The 25,754-nt window shown below is 37.8% G+C and overlaps 1 protein-coding gene across 2 annotated transcripts in view; it reads right to left on the reverse strand.

The window, feature by feature from the left end:
* NBAS (NBAS subunit of NRZ tethering complex) overlaps positions 1–25,754 on the reverse strand; it is a 277,261-nt gene that overhangs the window by 239,589 nt on the left and 11,918 nt on the right. For both annotated transcript variants that reach the window (XM_032497057.1, XM_032497056.1), the window contains exons 7-9: positions 14,724–14,857; positions 12,756–12,889; positions 11,178–11,276 (exon numbers count right to left, since the gene is read on the reverse strand). In XM_032497057.1, the coding sequence (XP_032352948.1) occupies positions 11,178–11,276; positions 12,756–12,889; positions 14,724–14,857 (367 nt within the window). The remainder of the gene's footprint in view (positions 1–11,177; positions 11,277–12,755; positions 12,890–14,723; positions 14,858–25,754) is intronic.

Here is a 25,754-nt window from a genome sequence, read left to right on the forward strand (position 1 = left end):
GGGCAATCGGAAGGGGGTGGTCAAGCCCACGTGAGGAAAGCAAGGGAGAGACACAAGGTGTGCCCCCCACATCACCTCCACACACACACGATCCTGACGCGCTGGGGTGGGGGGGAGGGCCAAACGTGACACTACAAACTGATTCCAAGAAGAATCATAAATAGTTTATTAAGAAGGGTCTTCAATCTAGTAAATGTTGGAAGAATCTGCCATCTAGTGGCATAAAACTCCTTTAAGCCAAGGAAAGAAATTTGGAACAATAGAGCAAGAAACTCTTACAGGTGACCTGTTCAGTGAATGACCAGTGGGCTTGTGGCATACAGCCAGCAAGAAAGGGAAAAAAGAAAGAAAGAAAAACTACACGTCCTGAAATTAAAAGTGCTTCAGACCACGCCTGGCAAAGTGAGGGCTCAAAAGCTGTTTCCTACTACTTCACGACCTTCTCTTGGGATCACAGAAATGTTCCTGATTTTAATTCATTTTAATTTGAACTTAGACATTCTTTACACAAATCTTACTAGTTCAACATTGAAAATTCTGTTAATCTTGGATTTCTTGGATGTCTTTGCCCCTAGTGCCGCCCTCAATCCACAGCTGAAGCCAATAATCATCTAAAATCCTAATTTCCAACCAGTCATTAGGATGGACAGGCCGCTTCTCTGCAAAAGCACAATGTAATATTAGTGTGTTCAGCATCCATCTACCTGGTCCATGTCATGTCCACTTTGAATCCTGATTTCGGAACTGTCCAGGTTCTAAAGCCAAATTCTCACCTTCTGTTTCAATACCAGCAGGCTGAGTTTTGAAGTCTTGCTCAAATTTGTTCTCAGGAAAACAAGTCCTCTCTTTGAAGCCTAGCCCCCCTCTCTACTGAATGCTGCTAACGGCGGTCTGCCAGGCCTCTCTGACAAGAGGTCTTTCTGTAATGCCTGCTACCCAACCCCCTGGCACAATTCTGCTCTGTTCAATGCCACTTAGTAGTCTGTACCAGACGTCCCGAGCAGCTTGGTAAAACAGCCACGGACAGTCTGCGCCCAGGACAGTGCCAGCCAAGTGTGGTCAAGAAAGAATGCCTTGGCTTGAGGTCACACAGCTAACAAGTAGCACAGGTCTCCTGCCTCCTAATCTAGCACATTAGCTTCACAAATATGTTGAGTTTTCTATTTGTTTATAAAACACAATGAAGCAGCATTCCTTCATTCCCACAAAGTAAACTAACGGTGCCTCGATGGTCTGTTTTCAGCTCTCTACTCCCCAGAGAGCACCCCAACAGTGAGCATCACTCCCAAGCGCAAGAAGAAATTCAGCCTGGCCCAAGTCACTCCTTAAAACTGCATTTCCATAAATCTTTGCAGAGGGATTGTGGAGCCGTCCTTAAAACCAGGGGGAAAACACCCTCCACAAAATACCTTGCTTAAGATTAATGAAATTCACTGACATACAAAGTTATCATAACAGGTTAACTGCAATCTGAACACTCAGAGAACGAGAGACAAAGAGAGACTGGTTGATTTAGTTGCTGAACAGACTCAAAACTATACAAAGGTCTACAAAGGCCCACTTAAATATAACTGTAACATAATGAGAATGAGCCCCTCCTATCAAAGAATTGCCAATCATAGGGGAGATGGATGGGTCACAGCTGATTTACAAATAATTTAACTTTTGTCAATGCTAGGCCAAAAAAGGTCAAACTAATAAAGCACTAATTTCAACTTAAAAGACAGCCAGCTGGAGGCTGTCAAGGACCAAGATACTCCTGAGTCGCAGTACCTGTAACATATCTGGATGAAAACAGATCACAGGGTACAGCCAAGATTTCCACATCCCTGCCTCCCCACCTCCCCAGAAATAAATGCCTATGGAGCCAAAAAAAAAGATTAATCTGTGAAGCTCAGCAAGTCTTTTACTTCACACCCAAGGACTGTCATCTGCACCGAGACAATGCAGCTTTCTCCACAGACAACAGCACCTCTTCCTTTCTCTTCAAAACACCAACCTGAACTTATGGAAGGAATAATTTCTCACACTGGAGGAATGAGAATTTGAAAGGCAAAATGGAAAGCTCCTTAATATGTTGCTCTATTACTGACATTCATACTTCCCAGGGACAAGGCCGCACATTAATCTCTCAGATGTCAGTGCCCCTACATTATCCAAGGCCAAGTGCAGGCTCGCCCTGCAGTGGGAGATAATCAACATTACAAGATCATGACTGTACTACACACTCCTTTTCTAGGAGCAATCCTTCATAAAATTATTAATCTCACCTAGCTAGGGTTTGTGAAAAATTTCCCAGTGCAATTTATGCCCAACTGCTCCTCTAGCTGTCACTATAGTGTATCTTTTTACACATCAATGCCCTGATTCTCACAGAATATATATGACCTTAGGAACCTGAGAGAAAGATGTGCAATTTGATGGCACTGTAACGGCTGTAAAGGTCCACTGATTAGCTTCCGAAAGCATTTCATAGATCTATACGTGGAACTTACACTTTATGAGAGAACAAAATTTACCCATGCCCTTGGGTAAACCTTTAATGTAGGGAACTCTGAACACTATATTCTCCACAAGATCAAGTTTAAACATTTGTGGGACGAACCAAATTTCCCTAGACAAAGGTGACGTATTACAGAGACTGTGGTCCCTCCCCATTCTCTACTGCACCCCTTCCTTTCTACGCCCTCTTCTACTGTTTTCCTCACATTTTGTGCCAGTGACTTATCATCATGTCCTCAGAGCTCATTTACACAATAAACATTTTTGATCCCCCACTAAGTACTTGCTATTTATTCAGAATACTCCCTTTAACCCAGGAGTGTAAAGGACCCATGTATTTAAATGCTTAGAGGTTTGTTTAGGGGAAATGAGAAACCCACACGAGATGACCTAATCGGGATACACAGAGCACAGCCCTTTAACACTTGAGCATGCTATTACTTACAGGTATTCCTCAGTGTCCCCTAAAATTAAAACAGCTTTCTAAAGACGATCTCCAATTCCACCTTCTGAGCCTTCCCCAGAATAGCAGAAATCCCCACCAGTGCACGCTTAGAAGAACGCAATAACCACCTACTCTTCAGCCAGTTCACTCCCACCTAGCTTGCCTGTAAGTAGCTGACTTGACACCCTAGCTTATTAGTCCTTGCAAATGTCTCAAGTTCTTTCTGTAGGATCTGTATTTGGCCTAAAACATAGTTGACTAAAAGGAAAAAAACTTAATCATCCAAATGCTTGGGCTCTTCCTTTGTACAACCATGACATACGTTATTAATCAAACCTGGTTCTTCCCCGTTGACTCTATGAAACATGGGTATCTTTCTTAACACAAAGATAAAAGTATGCAAATGAATGCCTGCTTAAAAGATTTTTCTTTTTCTTTCTTATTCATTCCTTTATTTACTACACTTTTACTGAAGTGTGATTTATAGTCCATGAAACTCAAAGCCAGGAGACATCTTTAACGGTAATGGAAATATTCTAAAACTGATTATAGTACTGGTTGCACAACTCTATATATTTACTAAAATCATTGAATTTTACACTTAAAATTAGTATCAAAGAATCATCAAGGATTCTGAGAATGGATGGCTTCTGAAAAGGGGCCAAGAAAGGAGACATGTTTTCAAACTTCAGTCTCTGCTGAGATGTAATTTAGGATCTAGAAAGAATTACCTTCAAACACTAATTATCTGTGTATTTTATCAAGGAATTTTGGGAGATTCCAAGTTGAAAAGTCAGATTTTGTTTATAGAAATTTACAGTAAAATTAGAATTAAAACCTCAAAAAAAGGTGTTGAAAGTATGTCATTTAAAAATATATATAGTAGTCCCACTTATCCACAGTTTCAACTTCTGCATTTCAGTTGCCCACAGTCAACTGGAGCCCAAAAGTATGAAACGAAAACTTCCAGAAATAAACAATTTGTCAATTTTAAATGGAATGCAATTCTTGCACCTTCCCGCGCCATCCTGCTCCATCCTGCCCGGGAGGTGAATCATCCCTCCGGCCAGTGTACCTCACATTTAGTCACTTAGTAGCCATCCAGGTTATCAGGTATCGACTGTCAAGGTACCACAGTGTCTATGTTCACATAACCCTTATTTTATTTAATAATGGCCCCAAAGCATAAGACTAGAGTTGCTGGCAATTCAAATACTCTCTTTCTAGGCCTAACTTATAAACTAAACCTTATCATAGGTGTTATGTATGGGAGAAAACATGGTGTATAAAGGGTTCAGTATCATCTGCAGTTTTGGGCATCCACTGGGGGTCCTGGAACATATGCCTCGTGGATAAGGGGAGACGACCAGGAATAGATGAAGTCTTGTATTTAAATGAACTCCCATTACATGGGTGCCCTTACTTGTGAATGTATGACTCCCTAAACAGACGGTACACTCCTGGAGGGCAGGCACTACATCTGAATCTCCACCAGCACGCACGGTACCCACCTGTACCAGAAGTTTAATACCATCCTTCTAAGAATGCAGAGGAGGTATATGAGATGCCTCTTAGCTGGAATCAGGGTACAAGCCAAGCCAAGACTAAGAGAACACTGAGAACAGAAAACAAAAGGCAGGGAAGTGCTGGCTGGGGCAGGTGTAGGAGGGAGAGTAGGACTGGAATACGAGGTAGTCCGGAGACGGTAAAATGCATTCATTAGGCTGTGAGTTTGAATATGTAAAAAGAAAACAGTCAAAATCAGCAAATCCAAGAGCTTATCCCAAAGCTTCTCAATTAACTTTCATTTCATATTACCCAATCTACCACCTGAGTTTATATTCAACCGTGTTTTCGGCATCAAGCAAAACGATGAACTTCATTTGTATATTATCAATTTATCTCAACTCCAATCTGGCTGATTTATTTCACATTTGTAAAATCTTTGTGGATGATAAATATCACATGCTCACCCTACTAAAGTAGCTAAATTTTTTAAAATGTGATGAATATTTCAAGCTTTCATTAAACAAAGACCACATAATGGAAAATATAAACAAACTAGCAATATTTTTGTCATGCACAGAAGAGCGTTCACACATACTCCTTGCTTTATAACAGTTTTCATTCAGAAATCTTAATGCAATCATCCAACTTGACTGCTACCCAAAATTCCCTATGATTGCAGAACCAAGAAGAGGCCCTCCTTCTACAGTTCCGTAACATATTTACCTTTTCAAAATTTTTATCTTGAGACCACTTTCCCAGAAATACCTTTATTTACCTACATCCTAGGCCAAAAAGTAAAAACCTTAAAGAAGTAATAAATGTAATCTGACTTAAGTCAAATTACTAGCATGTAATAACTATTTAGCATATGATTGATTTCAAACCTATGGTCCCAAGTGAACCACACTTACCCTCCTGAAGGAAAAAACAAACCTAATATTGACCTTTGTAATAAGTCAAGATAATGGAGTAGTCACTGTGAAATACACTAAACAAAACAAAAAACCAGCAGAGGATTAAGATATAAAATATACTTCTTTTAAAAGAGCCAAGAAAAATAAAACAAAACAGAAAAATGTGGAGAATGCAGTATACAAAATAGAAGAAAAGAAAAAGAGAAAAGAAAAATCGAAAGAAACAGTAATTCTTCTCTCCTCAGAAAAATCCAAGGAGCCAACAGATGGAGAAGTATCAATCAACCACCAACAGAGCTCCTGCACCAGAGGTGACTGCTTTTACAAAGATCTATGCCACATGTATTTGATGCCTTCACTCATCTGACATTCTAGTTGGAAAAATATCTAGTCCTCAAAATAGAAAAAATTCAGTACATATAAATAGATATCTATATTTATATCTGTATCTATCTATATACATCTATCTCTCTCTCACTCTCTCTCTCTATATATATGCGGTGCCCAAAGTGTGGCACAGAACAGCAATTCTATGTCTGAAAATGAAGAGGCCCTAGTTGCCTGTGGCTTGAACTAGCACACTGTCATCTGTAAGTCACCCAGCCACTAGTATCTCCCAACTACGTCAACATTCCTCAAACCATAGCTGATCATGTTTCCTCATCTCAAGAATCTGAGTCCCTAAAGAAGAGAAACCCACGCCATGCTGCTGACTACCTGACCTCAACCTGCCTTTCCAATGCCCTATCTCCCACCACAACCATCACCTCTCCTCCCCTCTCACACACACCCTACAGGGCCAGCCAAGCTACAACACTTGAAATCTCCCAAAAATACACTGTGGCTTCCCACCTCTTGTCACTTCACAACGTCACTCTGTCTAGAACACTCAACATATCCAGATTACATCCATTCTCCATAGTAAGTCCTAACATCACTGGCCATACTTCTCTGATCCTTCGAAAAAAGTGTATCTCCTTTATCTGGATCCCCACATCACTGCATCTCATCACTACAGCTGCACTTTTTTAAGGCCCTTACTTCTTTCTAGCTTACATTCCTATTATATATGTACATATACACGTGCACACACACACAGTTTATCTATATATACAAACATACATATTTAAGTAGAGAAAGAAATATGTATTTGAAATTATAAATATAACATATATTATAAGTATATACATATACACATACTAGATACACAGTTGACCCCTGAACAACGTGGAAGTTAGGGGCACCAACCCCCAATCCCTAGCAGTCAAAAATCTGTGTATAACTTTACAGTAGGCCCTCCCTGTGCACACATGCATGTAGTCCTCAACCAACTACAGATCACATATTACTGTAGTATGCATGCAGTGAAAAAAAATCCATGTACTGGATCCGAGCAGCTCAAACCCATGCTATTCAAGGGTCAACCGTATATACATATATATGTAATGCATGTATACATTATTTCTCATTCAAGAATATGAGACCTTGAAGTCCAGACTGCTCTTCATCTTTGTATCTTCCACAAAGCTAACACTGCGTGTTGCACACAGCAGGCTACAATAAATAAGACAGTAATAATGGAAAGCAGGCCGGCTAAAACAATAGAATAGACTTCCTACTTCATCGATCTCCGTAATACAGACAATTCCTCTAACAGAACAGATATACTTTTTAGGAGACAGCAGATTCATTTTTTTAATGTATGTAAGTGCTGAGAAAAAAAGATATTAATAACTATGCATTAAAACAACAAAAATTAGTTGAACTAAACCAAGAAAAGGCCTTAAAAGAGCAAAGACCAGATCTCATTTGACCATAATAAAACATGCTTTCAAAGATGTAAATGTAAAGAAATAGGTCATATTCAACAGAAATCACACCAGCAATTGGAGTGTCATGGGTGTGATATATGCACTGTCTAGGCTTAGCAAAATTCACAACAGAGCTGAGAACGTCAAAGGAAAATATATTCTATCCCCTTTCTAGTAGCAAAATTTTAATTCAAGACTTAATGTGAAGCTATACAAGGAAAATATAAGAACTGAAATATAAAAACAAACATTAAAAAGCCATACTTTGTATAAGAAGTTGACAAGAACAAAAAACAGCAATCTTCTTATTCTCCTAATGTGTTTTCTATAATCAGAAGAAATGTTTGATTTAAGAAAATGTAATTATTTGCAGCATGTACAATTACACTGAATTTTATAAAATGTGAAGAACTCTAATAACTCTGCATGTGATCACTCAACCTCATCTAGAGTAAAACAAAGGTCTATTATCATTTCAGATTATTTATTGCATTTAGCATATTCTTTTCTAATTTTTTAATTTTTTAATTGGCTAGACTTTTGAAACTGATTTTCAGATTTCTTAAGAATATATCAACTGACTCTTCAAGACAGTATCTACATACACATTACTATACATAAAATAGATAAACAACAAGGATCTATTACAGCACAGTAAACTATGTTCAATTTCTTGTAATAACATACAATGGAAAATAATCCGAAAAAAGAAAGTATATGTATAACTGAATCACTTTGCTATATACCTGAAATTAACACTGTAAATCAACTACACTTCAATAAAACAGTGTCTACACAAATTAAGAAAAAATAAACAGAATTATTTATTCAATGCTATCATTTCCTGAATACCTACTATGTATTTAATCCTCAAAACAACTAGTGGCTCACTGAATACTCATTTCAGTTCCTTTTGCTCTTTCTTAAGAGAGATTCTTAAAATAACTACAGAGAAATTCTAGAAATGAGAAACAAAAATTGAAACTGAAACACAACAACTAGTTTAAAAAAGAGATGAGGCACTGAAGAATTAGTAAATTAGAAAATAGATAAGAAAAATTAACCAGAATACAGGGTTTTTTTCTTAAACAGGATCATATGTATAATTAACTCATTATATTTATAATAGATCTCAAAAGTGCTTCAAACCACTTTCTTCATTAAGTATACAGCTATACAGAAAAAAATCTTTTTACTTCTCTTTTTCAACAACAACAAAGGGAAAAAAAGAGAATGAGAAAATTAAAGGTGAGTCCAGGAAACTCAGTATCTAGATAACAGCCATTCTGGAGAGAAAAGAGGAATCAGAAGGAAAGAAATAATCAAAGAACTAATTCAATTAATTTTCCCAAAAGTGAGTATTCAAAGTGAATGATCAATACTATGGATATAAAGGCATAACACAGTCAAATTTCAGAACACTGAGGGAAAAGAAAGAAAATCTCAGCTTTGAGAGAGAAGGGGGACCAAAGAAAAACAAAGAAAAATCGATTTTTACACTTGAGTGACATTAGAATTTTCAGGAACAACACTAGAAGCTACAAGACAACTGAGCAATACTTCCAAAATTCAAAGGCAAAATTATTTCTAACCTACAACTCTATCCAGCCAAATCATCGATTAAACATTAAGATAGACTAAAGCCATTTTTAGACAAACAAGGCCTCAAAAAATATACTTCCCATGTACCTTTCTCAGAAAGTTATAGAACGTGGTGATTCACCAAACAACCAAAGGAATCAACTAAAATAAGCTAAAAGTGGTCACCTTTGGAAAGCAAGAAATGGGGTGGAGGAGAAAGTTTTCCAGCTATTTAACATTTGGAATTATGTACAGAGACAACTCATAAAATCAAAGGTAAATTATAAGGAAAAAAAAGACAAGCCATTTGTTGGGAGAGGATACTCATCATGTATGTAGTCAACCCAGAATTAATATCCAGATTATAGACAAATATCAAGACCAAACATCCAATAAAAAAATAAATGAAACAAAAAAAGAATTTCATAGATGAGGAAACATGAATGGCCAATAACATGAAAAGCTTCTCAATATCATCAGCAATCAGAGAAATCAAATAAAACTACAATGAGTTATTCTTTTACACCTTCTAGATCAGTATTTAAAAGTCTAACATCGTCAAGAGTTGCCAGTAAGAATGAGAAACAACAGAAACTTTCATACGCTGCTGATGGGACTGTAACTTGGGAGAACCAGTCTGGAAAACATCTGCATTACCTAATAAAGTTGAAGATGTATTTACCCAAAAATTCAGCTATTCTGTTCCAAGTTACATATCCTGCAGAAACTCTTGCACACGTGTGAGAGGAATGCACAATAATTTTGGCCACAGTACTATTTTTATAACCAAAAATCCAAATTTCTACTAGAAACAAATCAAATTTTCATCTACAGAACAGATAAATATGTTGCAATATATTCCCCAAATAAAATATTCTAATAGTACTTAAAAATGAATGAACTAGAACAACATACAATAAAGCAAGTCACAAAGCAAGACTTGTATGTCTCCTGGATGATGCCATTTACATAGTCAAAGAGCAAAACCAAATATGCATAAGTGATAAAACTATAAAGTAAGCAACAGAACGATAAACAAAATTTAGGACAGTAGTTATCTTTAGGGAGTCAGATGGGATGGGATTAGGGAAGGACAAATGGGACTTCATCATGTGTGTGCGTGTGGCAGGTGGTGTATTCTTTGGTACTATAAAAGTTTTATAATAAAATTCTGAACAAAACACAAGGACAGACCCATGATTGAAAAGAATACAAAACTTGCATACATTAACCAAAAAACTTAAGTCCACTGAGGGCCAGAGAGTTTAAGGACTTACCAAGAGAGTTAAGTCTCAAAATTCAGAACTCAAGCTAGGTTTGTCTGACTCAAAATTTGACAACCTTCCCTTTTAGACAACCAAAAAGTTAGCTTGGCTAATTTATAAAATATATATAAATTTCATTTTCAAATAACAAAATTAAAAGAGAAATTATTGGAATTAAAAATGCCAAAAGTTTCAGGTGACCATCAATGGAGAGGGCAAATACCCGGAGCAGTGGCATCCATGAGAGTGGGACATGCAGATACACCTCATTTCTCTGTGTTCAGCTTTATGACGGTTCACAGATACTGTATGTTTTACAAACTGAAGGCCTGTGGCAACCTTGAGTATGAAGAGCAACTCTATCAATGCCATTTTCCCAACAGCATTTGCTCACTTCGTGTCTCTGTGTCACATTTTGGTAATTCTCTCAATAATGAAAAAGTTTGGATTATTATTATATTTGTTATAGTGATAAGTGATCAGTGATCTCTGACGTTACTATTGTAATTGGTTTTTGTTCTGTTTTACTAAGGTATGCACATTATTTTTTTAGACATAATACCATTGCACACTTAGACTACAGTAGACTGTAAACATACTTTTACAGACACTGGAAAATCAAAAAATTCATGTGACTTGCTTTGTTACAATATTCTCTTTATTGGGTGGTCTGGAACTGAATCCACAACATCTCTGAGGTCTGCCTGTAGTCTGAAGACTCAACTGTGCAATAACCAATGCAGCCCTAATTTGCCACGAAAGCAAAGAGAAGGGGCGAACACCTCCCGAGGCCCTTGTATGCAAGGGCGTTTTGTATGCACTGTTTTGTTAGACCTTTCAACGATGCTAGGTGTTAGGCACTATCTTCATTTTACAGATAAGAAAAATAAGATTCAGAGAGCTAAGGGAGAAGACAGTCCTTAGTGGGTATTCCCTGTGCCCCTTCTGGCTCAGAGAAGCCTAGTCTGCCAGGCGGATGAGCAGGAGTGTTCAGAAGATGACTACAACAATATTACAGACACTAAGAGAACTATACACAAGAGGAGGAAATGAAGAAGCCAAAAGAAAAATCAGAACAATTTCTTCTCTCTGAAACTGTGCCAACATCCACCTAATACTCCACCAAATATGAGAACAAATGGTTGCTTACCTGTGTCCAGGATGGTAAACAGCGGTGTTGATTCCATGAGGATAATGACTACTGAAGCTGAAACAGTGACTCTCCTGATAGCTCTGATTTGTTCCAACGCTAAATTTAAGAAGATAAATAATAAATACCATTAAACCACAGTGATACCACTACATACTCACTAGAATGTCTGTAATTAAGACAGACACCACTAAATATTGCTGAGGATGTAAAACCACCAGCACTCTGATACATTATTAGTAGAAATATGGATGACACAACCACCTTGGAAAAGGTCTGGCAGCTTCTTATAAAGATAAACTGTATCTACTCTATGATTTAGCAGTTCCACTCAAAGATATTGACCCAAAAGAAATGAAAGCATATACCGGTAAAGACTTGAACAAGACTGGTCATAGCAGTTTTATTCACAATAGCACAAAACTGGACACTAAGAGCTCCATCAATAGAAGAATGGATAAAGAACTCCAAAGTGTTATCTACTGAATGTTTGTGACTCCCACAGACTGTATCTTTGTATCCCCCCAAAATTCACATATTAAGCCCCTAATGCCACTGTGATGATATTTGGAGATGGTATCTTTGGGAGCTATTGGGTCACAAGAAAGGAACCCTCATGAATGGGATTAGTGCCCTTATAAGATGAGGCCAGAGAGCCAGCTAGCTCCCTTCCCACCACGTGATGATACAGGAAGTCAGCAGTCTACAACCCAGCAGAGGATCCTCTCCAGAACCTGACAGTGCTGGCACCCTGACCTCAGATGTCTAGCCTCCAGAACTGTGAGAAATAGATTTCTGTTGTTCAGCCACCCAGTTTATGGTATTTTGTGATGAGCAGCCCAAACTAAGACACATGAGATATTCATATAATGAAATACTAATCAGCCATTAAAAAGAATAAACTACTGACACATGTGAAAATATGGATGAATCTCAAGATACGCTGAATGAAAGAAGATGGACAAAAAAGTACATACTCCATGGGTCCATTAATGTAAAGCACTACAACAGACAAAAGCAACCTATAATGGGGGAAAAAATTATAAACAGTAGCTGCTCTGAGAGTGGCTGTGGGCAGAGGTTTACTGGGAAGAGGCATGAGGGAACTTTCCAGCACGATGGTAACGTTCTGTATCTTGATAGGGTTGAATCGCACACGTGTGTGCATTTGTCATAACTCACTGGCTTGGGCACTTAAGAGCTGTGTATTTCATTGTATGCAGATTTTATCCCAAAAGAAAGAAAACTATAAGCAAATGTTGAATTTTAATTAATATAAACATAAATATTTTAGCATGCATATCATTAATTCAAGTACTGACTCTGAAATACGTTAAAAAATAAGACTGATAAATGGCCAGATAAAGAGATGGATAGAAATATAACACAGCAAGTATAGTAAGACACTAAATAGAATTTTAGTGGAGGTATATGAGAGTTTACTAAAAAATTCTTTCGACCTTCCTTCTATATTTGCAATCTTTCAGAATAAAATGCTGGTGGCGGGAAAGAAGCAAAATCTGAAAGAGAAATAAACATTATTTCAAATAGGACATCCCAAAGAAATCGCACTCTTACCTTACAAGGTAGCTTCTAAGTTCTCCTCGGTAACTGATGACCAAGAGCTCCGCAGACCACTGTGCGCTTGCTTCGTACTCTAAAAATATCAACCCAGCAACAGCACAGCCCAAATCACCTGCTGAGCCAGACGCCTGCAGGAGAGGGAGAAGGCAAGCTACTAAAAAGATGCCAGATGGACGTTAACTTATGTATAACTGGAAGATATCCAAGACACTGGCCTTGCTGGGTGTACTTTAAATAAGATGGCCCCAGAACTGATCTGTATTTGAAGAACCATGCAAGCCAGAGTGCCCAGAACTAGACACTCAAGTCTAGACCAGCCCTTCCAGCCACAGGCTGGGAACACAGCAGCCTGTTTGGGTGAGATGTTCACCTAGTAAGTGAATTTCTGTTTAGACTACAAGTCTAGGGCAAAAAAGAGGGAGAAAAAAAAAGTAATGCCTCAAAGAACTCTAAGATACAGAATTCAGATATAAAGTTTCAAATGTTAATTTCCACTGCCAGTGGTAACCAATACTGAAAGAAAATCTCCAGTTATTTCCATTTGCCTAATCAGCAAGTTAAAGGGAAGGACACTTAGAACACTCACTCAGTGCCAGTATTTCTACATTGCTAAGTACCTGAAGGCATGTGCACCCCAGGAAGCACATGTAAAAAGCCCTGAACGGCTCCTCACTGTCCAGAGTCACTCTAGACGTAATAAAAGATGACAGCCACATGAGGCTACTGAACCCTTGATACCTGGCTAGTCTGAACTGAGAGATGCCAAAAATAAAAATACACACCAAATTTCAAAGACTTGGTACCAAAGTAAGAATGTGAAATATTTCTTTAATAACTTTTACCTTACCATTTTAACATGTAATTGTTTTGGATCTGTTGTATTAACTAAAACATACCAAAAACATTTCACCTGTTTAACTTAATGCTACTAAAATTTTTTAAATTACACATTGATCACATATACAGCTCACATCACATTTCTATCAGACAGTGCTAGTCTAGAAAACAGAAATTCAACCTTCTTACTTTGTTTCCCCAGAACTTCCGTAACAGGAGCCACTGTACTTTTTCAATTTCTGTTCACTCATTTCTGAACAAAAAATCATTCTCTGCATCATTGGTTCTCATCCCTCGCTTCTCATCAGAATCCGCTGAAAGCCCTGAGACACCATTAACGTCTGGGTCCCACTCAGATCCATTAGATCAGACTCTGCGGTTGGAGCCCAGGCAACACAGTAGTTTTAGCTTTTGGTTTCCTTGTCTTTATAAAGTTTCCCAGGTGATTCTAAGATGTAGCCAGAGTTAGAACCACTGTTCTACCTGCCCCTGTACTTTGACCACTTGAGGAAAGAGGATACAAAGTAAAAAGCACTGAATTCCTGAAAGAGATACTTAGAAACTGGATCACATGGGGGAAGGTCACTGCACCTCCTCACAATCTACGTTCTCTAAACTGTAAAATGAGGGTAATATCTACCCCATCTTCTCAAAGGGTATTATGAATACTAAATAAGAATATATCACAAAGTCATTAATAAAGAATAAAGCATGGTACAAATACAAGTTATTACAACCACTAATTTTTTTTCCCTCCACTTGCCATTTCAATTTCTACCCCTTTAGTGTAACAAATTCTAATTCCTCTCGAAGCCGGTTCTGTTGCAATGGCCCACTGACTTCTTTCCTTCACTGGAACTTCACACCAGATTTCTGCACCTCCAGTTAGGACTGACTTACTACCACATTTTAAGAATGGTAGACTATGTCTGGACAGTGCATTACAAACACAAAGAATCAGTACTGCATGTACAGATCTCTAACTAGACTTAAGTATCTTAAATTCACAGCTTATTATTCTGATTTACAGTTACACTTCCTCTTTCATTACGTTCATTCATTCATTCAAGTACCTATATACGAAAGGCAGTCAAAGTACATTTTCTGTTTAAGGTGTATACGAACCGGGGTAATAACGAAGAGTTCACTTCCCATGAGATCAAACACCCGCACAGTCCCCGTGCTTTCGGCATAGGCCAGCAGGGTACAGTCGTAGCTCCACGCCACCCGTCTCCACTGGGGTTTCGGGTCTTTTGGAACTAGAATGAAAAGAAAAGAAGTGCCTTTAACATTACAAGGATAGTAAACACTTGTAGTTCCTGCAACTAAAGAAAGTATTCGAGTATTACCTCATTTCCTAAGGGTCTCTAACACTTCTGTTCGGTAGAAAGTAACAGTTCCCAGAAAGTAAGAGTGGGAAATACAGACCCTGACAAGCCTGCTCCCGCTTATGTGAGTAGCCCCCGTCTGCTAAACCTTCAGGAATGATACACCTCCAAAGACTCAGGGAATTCAGAGAGATCAAAAGCACAGAGGCCGGGCAGAAAATAACTGCAATGCAATGAGTTCAGTTCCTCCAAAGGCAAAAAAGAAAATTTCAAGTGAGATCTTTTAAATATGTATATCAAATGTAGACACTAAAGAAATATAAGGTGGGATGATACTGACACAGGATTAGAAAGAGAAAAAAATACATATGTGCATTAGTCAAGTGAATCAAGAACTGAGCTTAGCCAATCACACAATTAAAAGATTTTGATCAGCAACACCTTCATCATCCAACACCTGTATTTCCTTCTGTTCTGAATTGTTCAGTACAGCAATTAAAAAGGCCACCAGCTGCACAAGAAAAAGGGGCTGTGAAACTCTAAACTGTGTGAGGTTTGTTTGAGGGTTTTGATCTTTCGTTTGCTTCTGTTTCCCCTTATTAGAATATCAGAACTGAAGAGACAGGCTGGACCAGTGTCTTCCCTTCACCGACAAAAATTCCAAATGGTTAGGAGACTCGAGGTGACACCACAAGTCAGGATTAGAATGAAGCCCAGAGCCTAAGGGTTCCCCACGCAGTGTGTGCCCATCACAACACACTGCCCCTCGGCCAGAGTCTGGTTTAGCCTGAGGGGTGCTGCCTCAGATATGTTTCCGGAATTCATCGCCTTCTCTCTATTTTTCTGCTGATATCCCCATTCAGACTGCATCACCTCTCACTTAGTTTCTCACAACAGCCTCCTAACTGATCTTGCCACCTTCAGTCTCCTCTCTTCTAATGCTTCCTCAATAGTATCCAAAGATACCTTTGTAAAGTAGGAAGATGACCAGATCGCAAGCTTCTGCTGCTAAATCCCTGATGCTTGTCCATTTCCAACATCAAAGTCCAAACTCCTCCACATACATGAAAGGCCCTTCATGAATGGTCCCATCGTAGCTGTCCTCCCACTCCTTCCTCCATCAGACACCTAATGACCCACTAGTAACACAACTGCTTGGCGAGTACACCACACATGCTCCTGTCTCTGTGTCTACCACACACAGCCGTTTCCCCTAGAACGTTCATCTCCAACACTGCTCAAACGGTTCGTGTTTATTACAACTGCGGTGACAAACTGCCACCTCCTCCTCCTTTGACACTCTTCAAAACTGACCACTGTCCTCTCTGTGCCCCCAAAATGCTGTACAACCATCCCTCATAGCATTTTCACACCAGATTATGCTGTTTACATGACTGTTGCCCGCACAAGTCTGAGACGACATCTCACTCAACACTACCACCCCACAACCTGGACTGGGAAGTGGTTACTGTTTCCCTGATGAGTGAGACCCAAGCCTGTCAGGAAAATCTACAGCAACAGGGCAAGGAAAAGCTAAGGGCTTACCATGCTCAGAGACTAACAATTAAATGTGAGTTGTGTAACCGAAGTCTTCTCTCCACCTGAAGAAGGTACTATAGGGTTCAAGTTCCCTCTTATCTCTGCAATATATGTAAAACATGTTCTAGACATGGAAAAGTTCACCAAATGCCAATGAGTTTCTTCATTATGACTATGTATCAAGAGGTGAAAAGGCATGGCAAAAAAAAAATCTTAGAGAAGCCCTCGAACACAAGAGGGTCTAGTGAATTTTATTAAAGTCTAACAAAATACTGCATATATCCTGGAAAAGCAGTTTTTTAAAGAGGGGAATAAAATGAACAAAAAGATCAGTTCTCTGTCCTCAGATAGCTTTAAAAGGAAAAAAAATCGAACTTGGAAGTAAACTTAGGCACAAAATGACCAACAACACAAGACTACAAGACCCGCATCTACACAGATACTATGTAAACACCAGCAAGAAGGCAATTCAATACCCTGAGAAGGATTCACGGGCTAAAGAAACACAGCAACATTTTTCCATTATTACTGTTTTACTTGAGGTAACAGATCTTTCCTCTTATTTCATTTTGATAAGAGGATAAACAGATTTACGCACCACATTGTATCTGTCTGAAGTAAGTTCCATCCGAAGGAAATTTGTCTTTACTATTACTTCTAGTTATAACCAGTAGCTCCAGAAAACTCAGCATGTGTTTTGACCCAGATAAAGATATATTTTCATTACAAGATAAGGTTTCACATAACAATGCGAAAATAAAGACATTATCACCAGGTTTTTCCAGCACCCTATGTGGTTTTGGAAATAGTACAGATTTTCACAAAGCTAAGTGACAATGAAGTTTTCTGAGAAGTATTCAAAAAGGCTGATGATAAAATTAACGAGCAATTTGACAACTGCCGTGTTCCTGGTGAAACTGTTTACACTCGCTCATCTCCTGCACCAGCTGTGGCCCCTTCAACCTACCCAGACGCCAAGCTCCTTTCAGCTCAGGGCTTCTGTCAGTGCTGTCTTCTCTGCCTGGAACACTCTGCCCCTGGCTCCTTTTCATCTTTCTCATCTCAATGTAAGTCTCACCAGCCCTCTCTGACCACCCTGTCTAAGCAGCCCCGAGACCCCACTGTTCTCCCCCATTCCAATGATTCCACATCTTTTACAGCCCTTATGCCAGGTAAGTATAGTATTTGTCTACTTTTCATTGTATGCTTTAAGCGTTAAGCTCTGAGTTCCACAATGTCAGGCGTTGCCCATCTTGTTCATCACTTTACCATCAGCACCCAGGCCTCTGCCGTACACAGCAGCACTCAGGTGCTAAGGAGCACGCTTCAATCCAGTGTTCATTTACCCAAACTAGAAATGGAAAAGGGAGAAAAATAAAACGAGGAACACCTGGTTTTATTCTCAGTGGTGCCATGAAACAGCTGGGTGTGACCATGGGGCAATCACCAAGGCTTCACGGAGCTGCTCTCTCCCAAACATCCTTTGACTTTTACATTAAAAATCAGCAACAGCAAACTCGTGGCACTAGAAGGACATGCAGAGGAGCTAAATATTTAAATGTGTGAAGTAACAGTGTTGGTGGAAGATATGGGAAAATTTTTACAGTCCTAGAATAAGCAAGGTCTAAGCATGATAAGAAACTCGGAAGTTACAAAGGAAAAAAGAAAAATGACAAATGCAGACACCAAAAAAAAAAAAAAAAAAAAAAGCTTCATGGAAAAAAAAAAGAAGCCATAACACATTTAAAAGACAGATCGATAGGGAAAAATATTTGCAACATTTATGACAAGAGTAACATTCATACTACATAGAAAAACTACAAACCAGTAAGGAAAAGTCAACTAATGTAAGAAGAATATAGGCAAAAGGATACGATCTAACAATCCACAAAAAATAAAAATAAAAATAGCCACTTAACATGTTCTAGCTAATAACTAAAGATATGCAAATTGAACATGAGATGCGTTTCTCCCTGTGCCTGCAACCTGATGAATATGTTAGAAATAGGTAACATACGGTGCTGACAATGGAGAAGAGAAATGGCTTCAATCATATCTTTTTCATGGTTGTATAAATAGGCACAACTTTCAGGAAGGAATTATGGCAGTAGCTGTCACACTGTGAATACTACACCTATAGACAAACAGGTGTCTTTTCCAGCGCGGTTAGAAGGGGAGGGGAGTGAGATGGGCAAGAGAAATAAGAAGCCAGTCTAAACTTCTGCCAAGAAAGAAAGAAAGAAAATGTGGCTCACATCCTCACAATGGAATACTGTGACTACATTTAAAAGACCGAATTACGTCTGTACACACTGACTGGGAAAGCTATCACCAATTCAGCAAGTGGGGGAGCGAACTGGAGAACTACATGAGATGACCTTGTTTTGTTACCCCCAAAAAAGTCAATCCATGTACATAAATTTCTTAACTCAATGTCTCCTCCCCTGTTTTCTGGCCCTCTAAGTATATGTGTTATACTCTGTGATTGGTTGTGATTATTCCACTAGCTACTAATGTTCCATTTCTTCAGTTTTTTCCTCCATTTTTCAATTTGGATAGTTTCTTTTGCAAAGCCTTTGAGGTGGAAGACTTTTGTGTGTGTGAGAGCTACTGCCAAAATTCCTTCCTGAAAGTTGGACCTATTTATACAACCGTGTATACACAAGTTCATACAAGCATAGAAGATTTTATATTAAATCATTAACATAAGTTGCTATGAAGAATGCAAACTGAGAAAATAAAACAATCTTTTTGTTACTTTTGCTACTACCATACTGTTTGAATTTGTTACAATTATGTACTGCTTTTGTAATTAAAAGAGAAAAAAAAAAGTTACTCGTTTCAGAGTAGGCCTCCCACCATAAAATTAAACTATGTCAAAGAATGGTTTCAGGTATTTTACGACAAGCAGTACAAACAGAAGTGAAACAGATGAGGTGAGCCCCAGGACCACCCCTGCTCTCTGCCAGGAAGCACTTTCTGGAATGTGCTGCAGGAAGAGGGACATCAAACAGAAGTCTCACTGAGCAGAGATAAAGGGTGGAGTCTGGAGTTTCTAAGCTGACTAGAATTTGCAAGGCAGAGAAGTGAGTGAGGCAGAAAAGGGACTTAAAAAATCTGCAGAGAAATCTCCTTGGGTCTTTGGCCAAATACAAAGCTACACACATGCAGAGATTCTATAAGGCCAAGAAAAGGAAAAGTATCATAGAAAAACAACTATCAGAGATTGGAGAGCATTTGAAAAGGTATGAGCTCCACCTCGTCACAGCGGAGAGACTACTGAACACTCTGAGCATCTGCAAAAGATCTTAGAAAGGCCTCACCTTAAAGCAGGGCTGAAAAACCCTCAACATAAAAGCTGTTCTAAACCTTATCTTACATGTGGTTTTTAACTTAATTTTTAAAAAATATTTTAAGATTTCTTAAGTCTTAAAAAAAATTAAGTCTTAAAAAGAAGTCTTTCAAAATTAAGCCAATCAACTACAGAAATCAACTACTTCCCAGAACAAAACTCAATAAATTAGGGGAGGTATAAATATCAGACACTCAGTAATATAGCAATCATAATGTTAAGCATACAATCTAAAGTTGCTAGATATGTGAAGCAGGAAAATATAACCCATAATTATGAGGAAAGTTCATCAATAGAAACATACCCAGAAATCACACATACTGAGAAATAAGATGAGGATGTCAACAGAACTATTAAAATATATTTGGGAATACGAAGGAAAACAAAGATGGGGGAACAGAGGCTCTCAACAGAATCTGATGGAGACTATAAAATATCAAACCGCTGGAAACTATAAAATATCAAACAAATTTTAAAAACGAAGAAGAAAACACCTGAAATGAAAAATTCACTGGATGGAGTTAAAAACAAATTAAACAATGCAGAGGGGGAAAAAAAATCTTCCACCTTAAACACCTCACAAAAGAAACAATCCAAACTGAAAAATGCAGGAAAAAAACTAAAGAAACAGAACATCAGCAGCCAGTGGAATAATCACAGCCCATCTACAATACATATACTTAGAGCGCCAGAAAACAGGGGAAGAGAGACTGAGAGAAGAAACTGTATTTGAATTTTAAATAATGTCCATAAATTTTGCGAATGTGATGAAATCTACAAATCCACTCATCTAAGAGGCTCAATGAACCTCAAGCAAGCTAAACTGAGAAAACAAAACCAAGTAACATGATAATAAAATTTCTGAAACCAATGATAAAGAGAACATCTTAAAAGCACTGGAGAAAAAGGACACGTTACCTACAGGGAAATAAGCAATGACTGCCGGCAAAAACAAAACAATGCAATGACATCCCTAAAGAGATAAAAGAAAAAAAAGGTCAACCTGGAATTCTATATCCAGAGAAAGTATTTTCTAAAAATAAAGACAAAAATCAAAGATGGTTTCAGACCAATGCAGGGAATTTATTAACAGACCTGCATTACAAGAAATATTAAATTCTTCAAGTTGAAGGAAAACACTATCAATCGGAAACTCAGTTTTACAGAAAGAAAAAGTTGAAAAGTAATAGAAATGGAAAACAGAAGTAAACATAAAAGATTTGTCCTTGTTTTTTAATTTCTTAAAGAGTTACTTGACAAAAACAATACATTGTGACAGTTTAATGTATATAAACAAATCTGACAACAGTACAAAGGAGTAGGAAGGCATGGGTGTATACTGTGTAATAAAATAATTATTAAATGTACATTATAAATCCTAGAACAAACACTTAAATAAAACAGAAGAGACAGGACAAATAGAAAAACAAGAAGGTAAAACTAAACCTAACCAGTTCAATAACTCCATTAAATGTAAATGCTCTAAACACTAAAATTAAATGACAAAAATTGTCAGACTGAAAATAAAAGCAAGACTCAATTATATGCATTCTACAAGAGATGTACATTAAATACAGATACACAGATAAATACAAAGAGAGAAAAAGATATGTCATGTAAATGCTAATCACAAAAAAAGCCAGAGTAACTATATTAATATTTGATAAAAATAGAACCCAGGACAAAGAGAATTACTAGAGCTAGAAAGGGACATTTCATCACAGTAAAGGAGCCATTTCATCAAGATAAAATAACATGTAAGCCCCGAAAAACTAGAATCCTAAATACATAAAGAATGACAGAACTAAAGAGTAAGATAAACAAACACACAATTATATTTGGAAATCTCAACCCTCCTCCCTCAGGAATTGATAGAACAACTAGACAGAAAATCAATAAAGATACAAAAATTTGAACAGCTCTAACACCCAACTCAATTTAATCAACATTTATAAACCACTCACTATACCCAACAACTGCACCATAGCAAGAATTTAATTCTTTTGAAAACAGACCATATTGTGGGACATAAATCAAGCTTTAATAAATTTAAAAGGTTAAAATCATATTGAATACAGTCTCTGACCACAGCAGAATTAAATTAGATATAAATAACAAAAATGCTTGTTGAAGAAAAAAATGTTTAAAGTCAGTGATCTAAACTTTCATCTTCCATCTAGTCAAATAAGAGCAAAACATATCCAGTAGGTAGAAGAAAGGAAATAAAAGCAAAAATCAAAGAAAACAGACAAACAATAGAAAAAGAAATCAAAATTTAGTTTTTCATTAAATATTAATAAATTGATAAAACTCTGTCCTGACTGATCAAGAGACAAGAAAGAGAACACAAACTGCAAATATCAAGAACAAAAAAGGGACATCAGTACAGATCTGACAGACAATAAAAGGATAACAAGGAAATAGTATAAATAACTTTAAGCCAATATGGTCTACAATTTATAGAAAATGCCATAAAAACTGGAACTGAAAAAAGAGGTAACTGAAATTTTAAAAAGCTTTATGCCTATTTTAAAATTTTCAAAACTCCACGTTTCACTGGTGAATTCTATCAAATATTTAAGAAATAATTCCAGTTCCACACAAACTCTTGCAGAAAATAAAAAGCAACACTTGCCAACTCATGTTGAGACCAGTGCTACTCCAATGGCAAATCAGAAAGACATTACCAAAAAAATGTATAAACCAATATCCCCATGAACACAGATGCAATAATCTGCTGTTTTATTCACAACTATCTGCACAAAGGCCTAATGATGGTTCCACCCTGACTGTGAAATCAAGTGTAACACTGAGGTGCTTACTGCGCAGAGATCAAATCTGTCGGCACTTTCTGGATAATTTGGGTAGTTGGGAGACCTATGTCCTAACACTTAGGATGTTACCCAGGGAAAAAAAAAGATACTTTGGAAAGTTCTTCTTGAACTTCAACCTCAACAACTTAACAACCTACCTTTAAGAGAAGAAAGCAGATTATAAAACATTTCACTTTCACAGAACATATCCACACTAATACAGAAAAATGTCTGAAAGAACAGATCATAAAATGTTAACAGTACTTCTCTCTGGATGGTGTGCCTACTTTTATTTTCTACTTTTTCCTCATTCTTAGTTTCTAAAGTTTTTACTGAGAAAGCATATTATTTTTTCAGTAAGAATTTTAATCTCTAAAAATATGAAAATAAAATTATCATATAATCTGAGGTTCCTGAATCACAGTTTGAGAATGAAATGTTTCATTTCAAAATCTGGGTGCTTCCAACAGGCTATGCTTCTCAGCCTTTTTCATGTCAAGACACACCGAATATTATGCTTGTATGGCGCTATGGGTAAATTGATGAGGCTGCTGGAAACAGGAGGCAACAAGTCTGAGCCTGTGCTGTCACAGGGCAATCGGACCACTGGAGGGCTGATGGGACCTCAGCACATCTACAAGAGGCAAGCTGCTGCTTAGCATTAGGACGCTCTGATTTATGGGATCTCAAAACCAGAAACAGGAGGAAACTCTCCTGATGAACACAGTACAGCTCTAAAAATATACAATTCCATGTGCTACTTTCAGGTCACTATTCAAGACAGAAGGAGAAGACGAAATTACTATCTATGGCCTGGCAAACACAGCCAAAACAAGTTGTAATCCACATTTAGAACATTCTCAAATAGCATACATTTTAACTGAAAAATACCAAAGCGGAATCAAATAGCTCCTATCTTAGTTTGCAGACTCTACAATATGTAGTTTCAAAAACGCATTAACAACAATCTGGCTCCTTCTCTCCAGGCGTACACAGGAAATATCACTTGGCATATGAGAGTTATTCCCATCAAGATGAGTCAGATAATAAGCAAATGATTATTACCTCACATTATATGAAACGGAAAGATGCCATTAATGCAGCATTAAAGTCATCAATTTATACATTCAGAAGCCAACAAAATAAAACATCAGTTCTCAAAGCATTATTATCTCATTCATACTACCACATTAACTGTACACAGTAAAAGCTCTAACAAATATTACAATCTGTATGAAATACAAAAGGGTTAAGCTTCCTACTGTCATGTTAACTTATAGACTTCTCAATTTACTTACTGGCTCAGAGCAGGAGTCTAGTGTCAAAGCTCAAAGGGCCCTGTATGTCTGAATTACTCCAACATTCTGAGCATCCTTTCTCGAAGCCCACCACAGGCTCCCTAAGCCCTCATCCAACAAAAGGGAAGCACGGGGAAAAAGGCAATTGAATACCCCCAAATTACTCTTCTGGGAACTTACTGATCCTCATACATTATTTAAGGCAAGCCTGGTCTATTTCCATAAGTGTTGGTGAAGAAAGCATAGGAAGCAAATTCAGAAAATGCTAGAGTCCCAAGTTTAAGATTTCACAAAAACTACTCCCCTTCTACTATTCTCAAAAGGATACTAAGCAAACATGGCTTTTTATCTACACTTATTGTTCCAGTTGCAGTCTGTGTACACATTTGTGTACAACAGGAATAAAAAATATGAATATGACAATTCATAAACTTATATATGAGTATATAATACAAAATGTATATATTATATACCTATATATATACACACTCATGAATTTCTAAAATTAACTCAGAAGAAATAAGCAAATATCCACTTGGATATGATCAAAAGTTATATTCTTACTAGTGGCACTAGAAATTAAAAAAAAAAAAAGTTGAGTGAGGCAGGAGCCCTCCCTTCAAAGAATTTACTATCTAATTAGGAATCAGACAAGCAAGTCAACAATTAAAAAAGGAAAGTAGATAAGGCTAGGTGTAGTGATACTGGTACAAAAAGTACTACAGAAACATTAAGATGCATAATTTATGAAGAAGAGAGTATGGAAAAAAGGTTTCCCAAAAAAGCTAATGCTTGACCTAAAACATGCAGGACTAATTAAATACAAAGGTGGGAGCACCTAGGCTAAAGGAGCTATCTGTACTAAGCATGGAAAGCACTATGGGGCTGGGAAACTGTAAGCTACTCTGTCCCAGAACACAGGACACACGGCAGAGCCGCCTTACAGAACAGGCAGGCAGACTCTGGAAGGTCTCGTGTCCTGAACTAGAAAATATGAACTGCATTCTACAGTCAACGGTGAACAATTGAAAGGTTTTAGGCAGAATAATAACACTAGTAGTGGTGACTGATAACAGCTTAATGACTCCTAAGTACTCAGTATGTCAGACATTATGCTAAGAGCTTTACATGTATATCAGCTCACATCATTTTTCCACAACCCGATCTGTAAGATCATGCCCATATTACAGACAACTGAGGCTCAGAGAGGTAAAGTGACTTGTCCAAGATTACTACCTAGAAAGCAGTAGAGCCAGACTTGAAGGGTCACCTTGATAGAATCCTCATTGAAAGACGATCAATCTGACAAGCAGTGTAAAGGATGGGTTAGTGAAGAACATACAGAAGAAAGCCTTGTCAGGAGACTGTTGCAAGAAACCAAGTGAAAAAGTGTTAGGAGCCTGAGCTAGGGCTGTGGTAACTGACGTACACAAGCAGGAAGCAAGAGCCATTTACACAGACGCCCAGGTTGTGGCGAAGTTAGGCTGAGGCTTCTCCACTGTATCAGTATAAGTGCAATGAGTTACTTCTCTCTCTCTTCCCTGACGGACTATAAATCTAGGTAACCCGTATCTTATTCCTCACCATATACATAGTGCCTAGGACCACAGTGCCTGGCACAGAGTGGCAACTAAGTAAGTATTTGTGGATGAAAGAAAAGAGGGAAAGGAGAGAAGGAAAAAGAAGAGAAGATGTCTAGATTTCTGGCTTGGTACAGACAATGGTACCACTAACCTGGGCACTGAGATAACAGTGTACTCCAGGTAATAGAAGGAGCAGATTATAAGAAGGGGAGGTAAATTTATGTAAATATGTAGGAAGTTTCA

This window comes from Camelus ferus, chromosome 15, assembly GCF_009834535.1.
Source record: "Camelus ferus isolate YT-003-E chromosome 15, BCGSAC_Cfer_1.0, whole genome shotgun sequence".
In the NCBI taxonomy this organism is placed as follows: Eukaryota; Metazoa; Chordata; class Mammalia; order Artiodactyla; family Camelidae; genus Camelus; species Camelus ferus.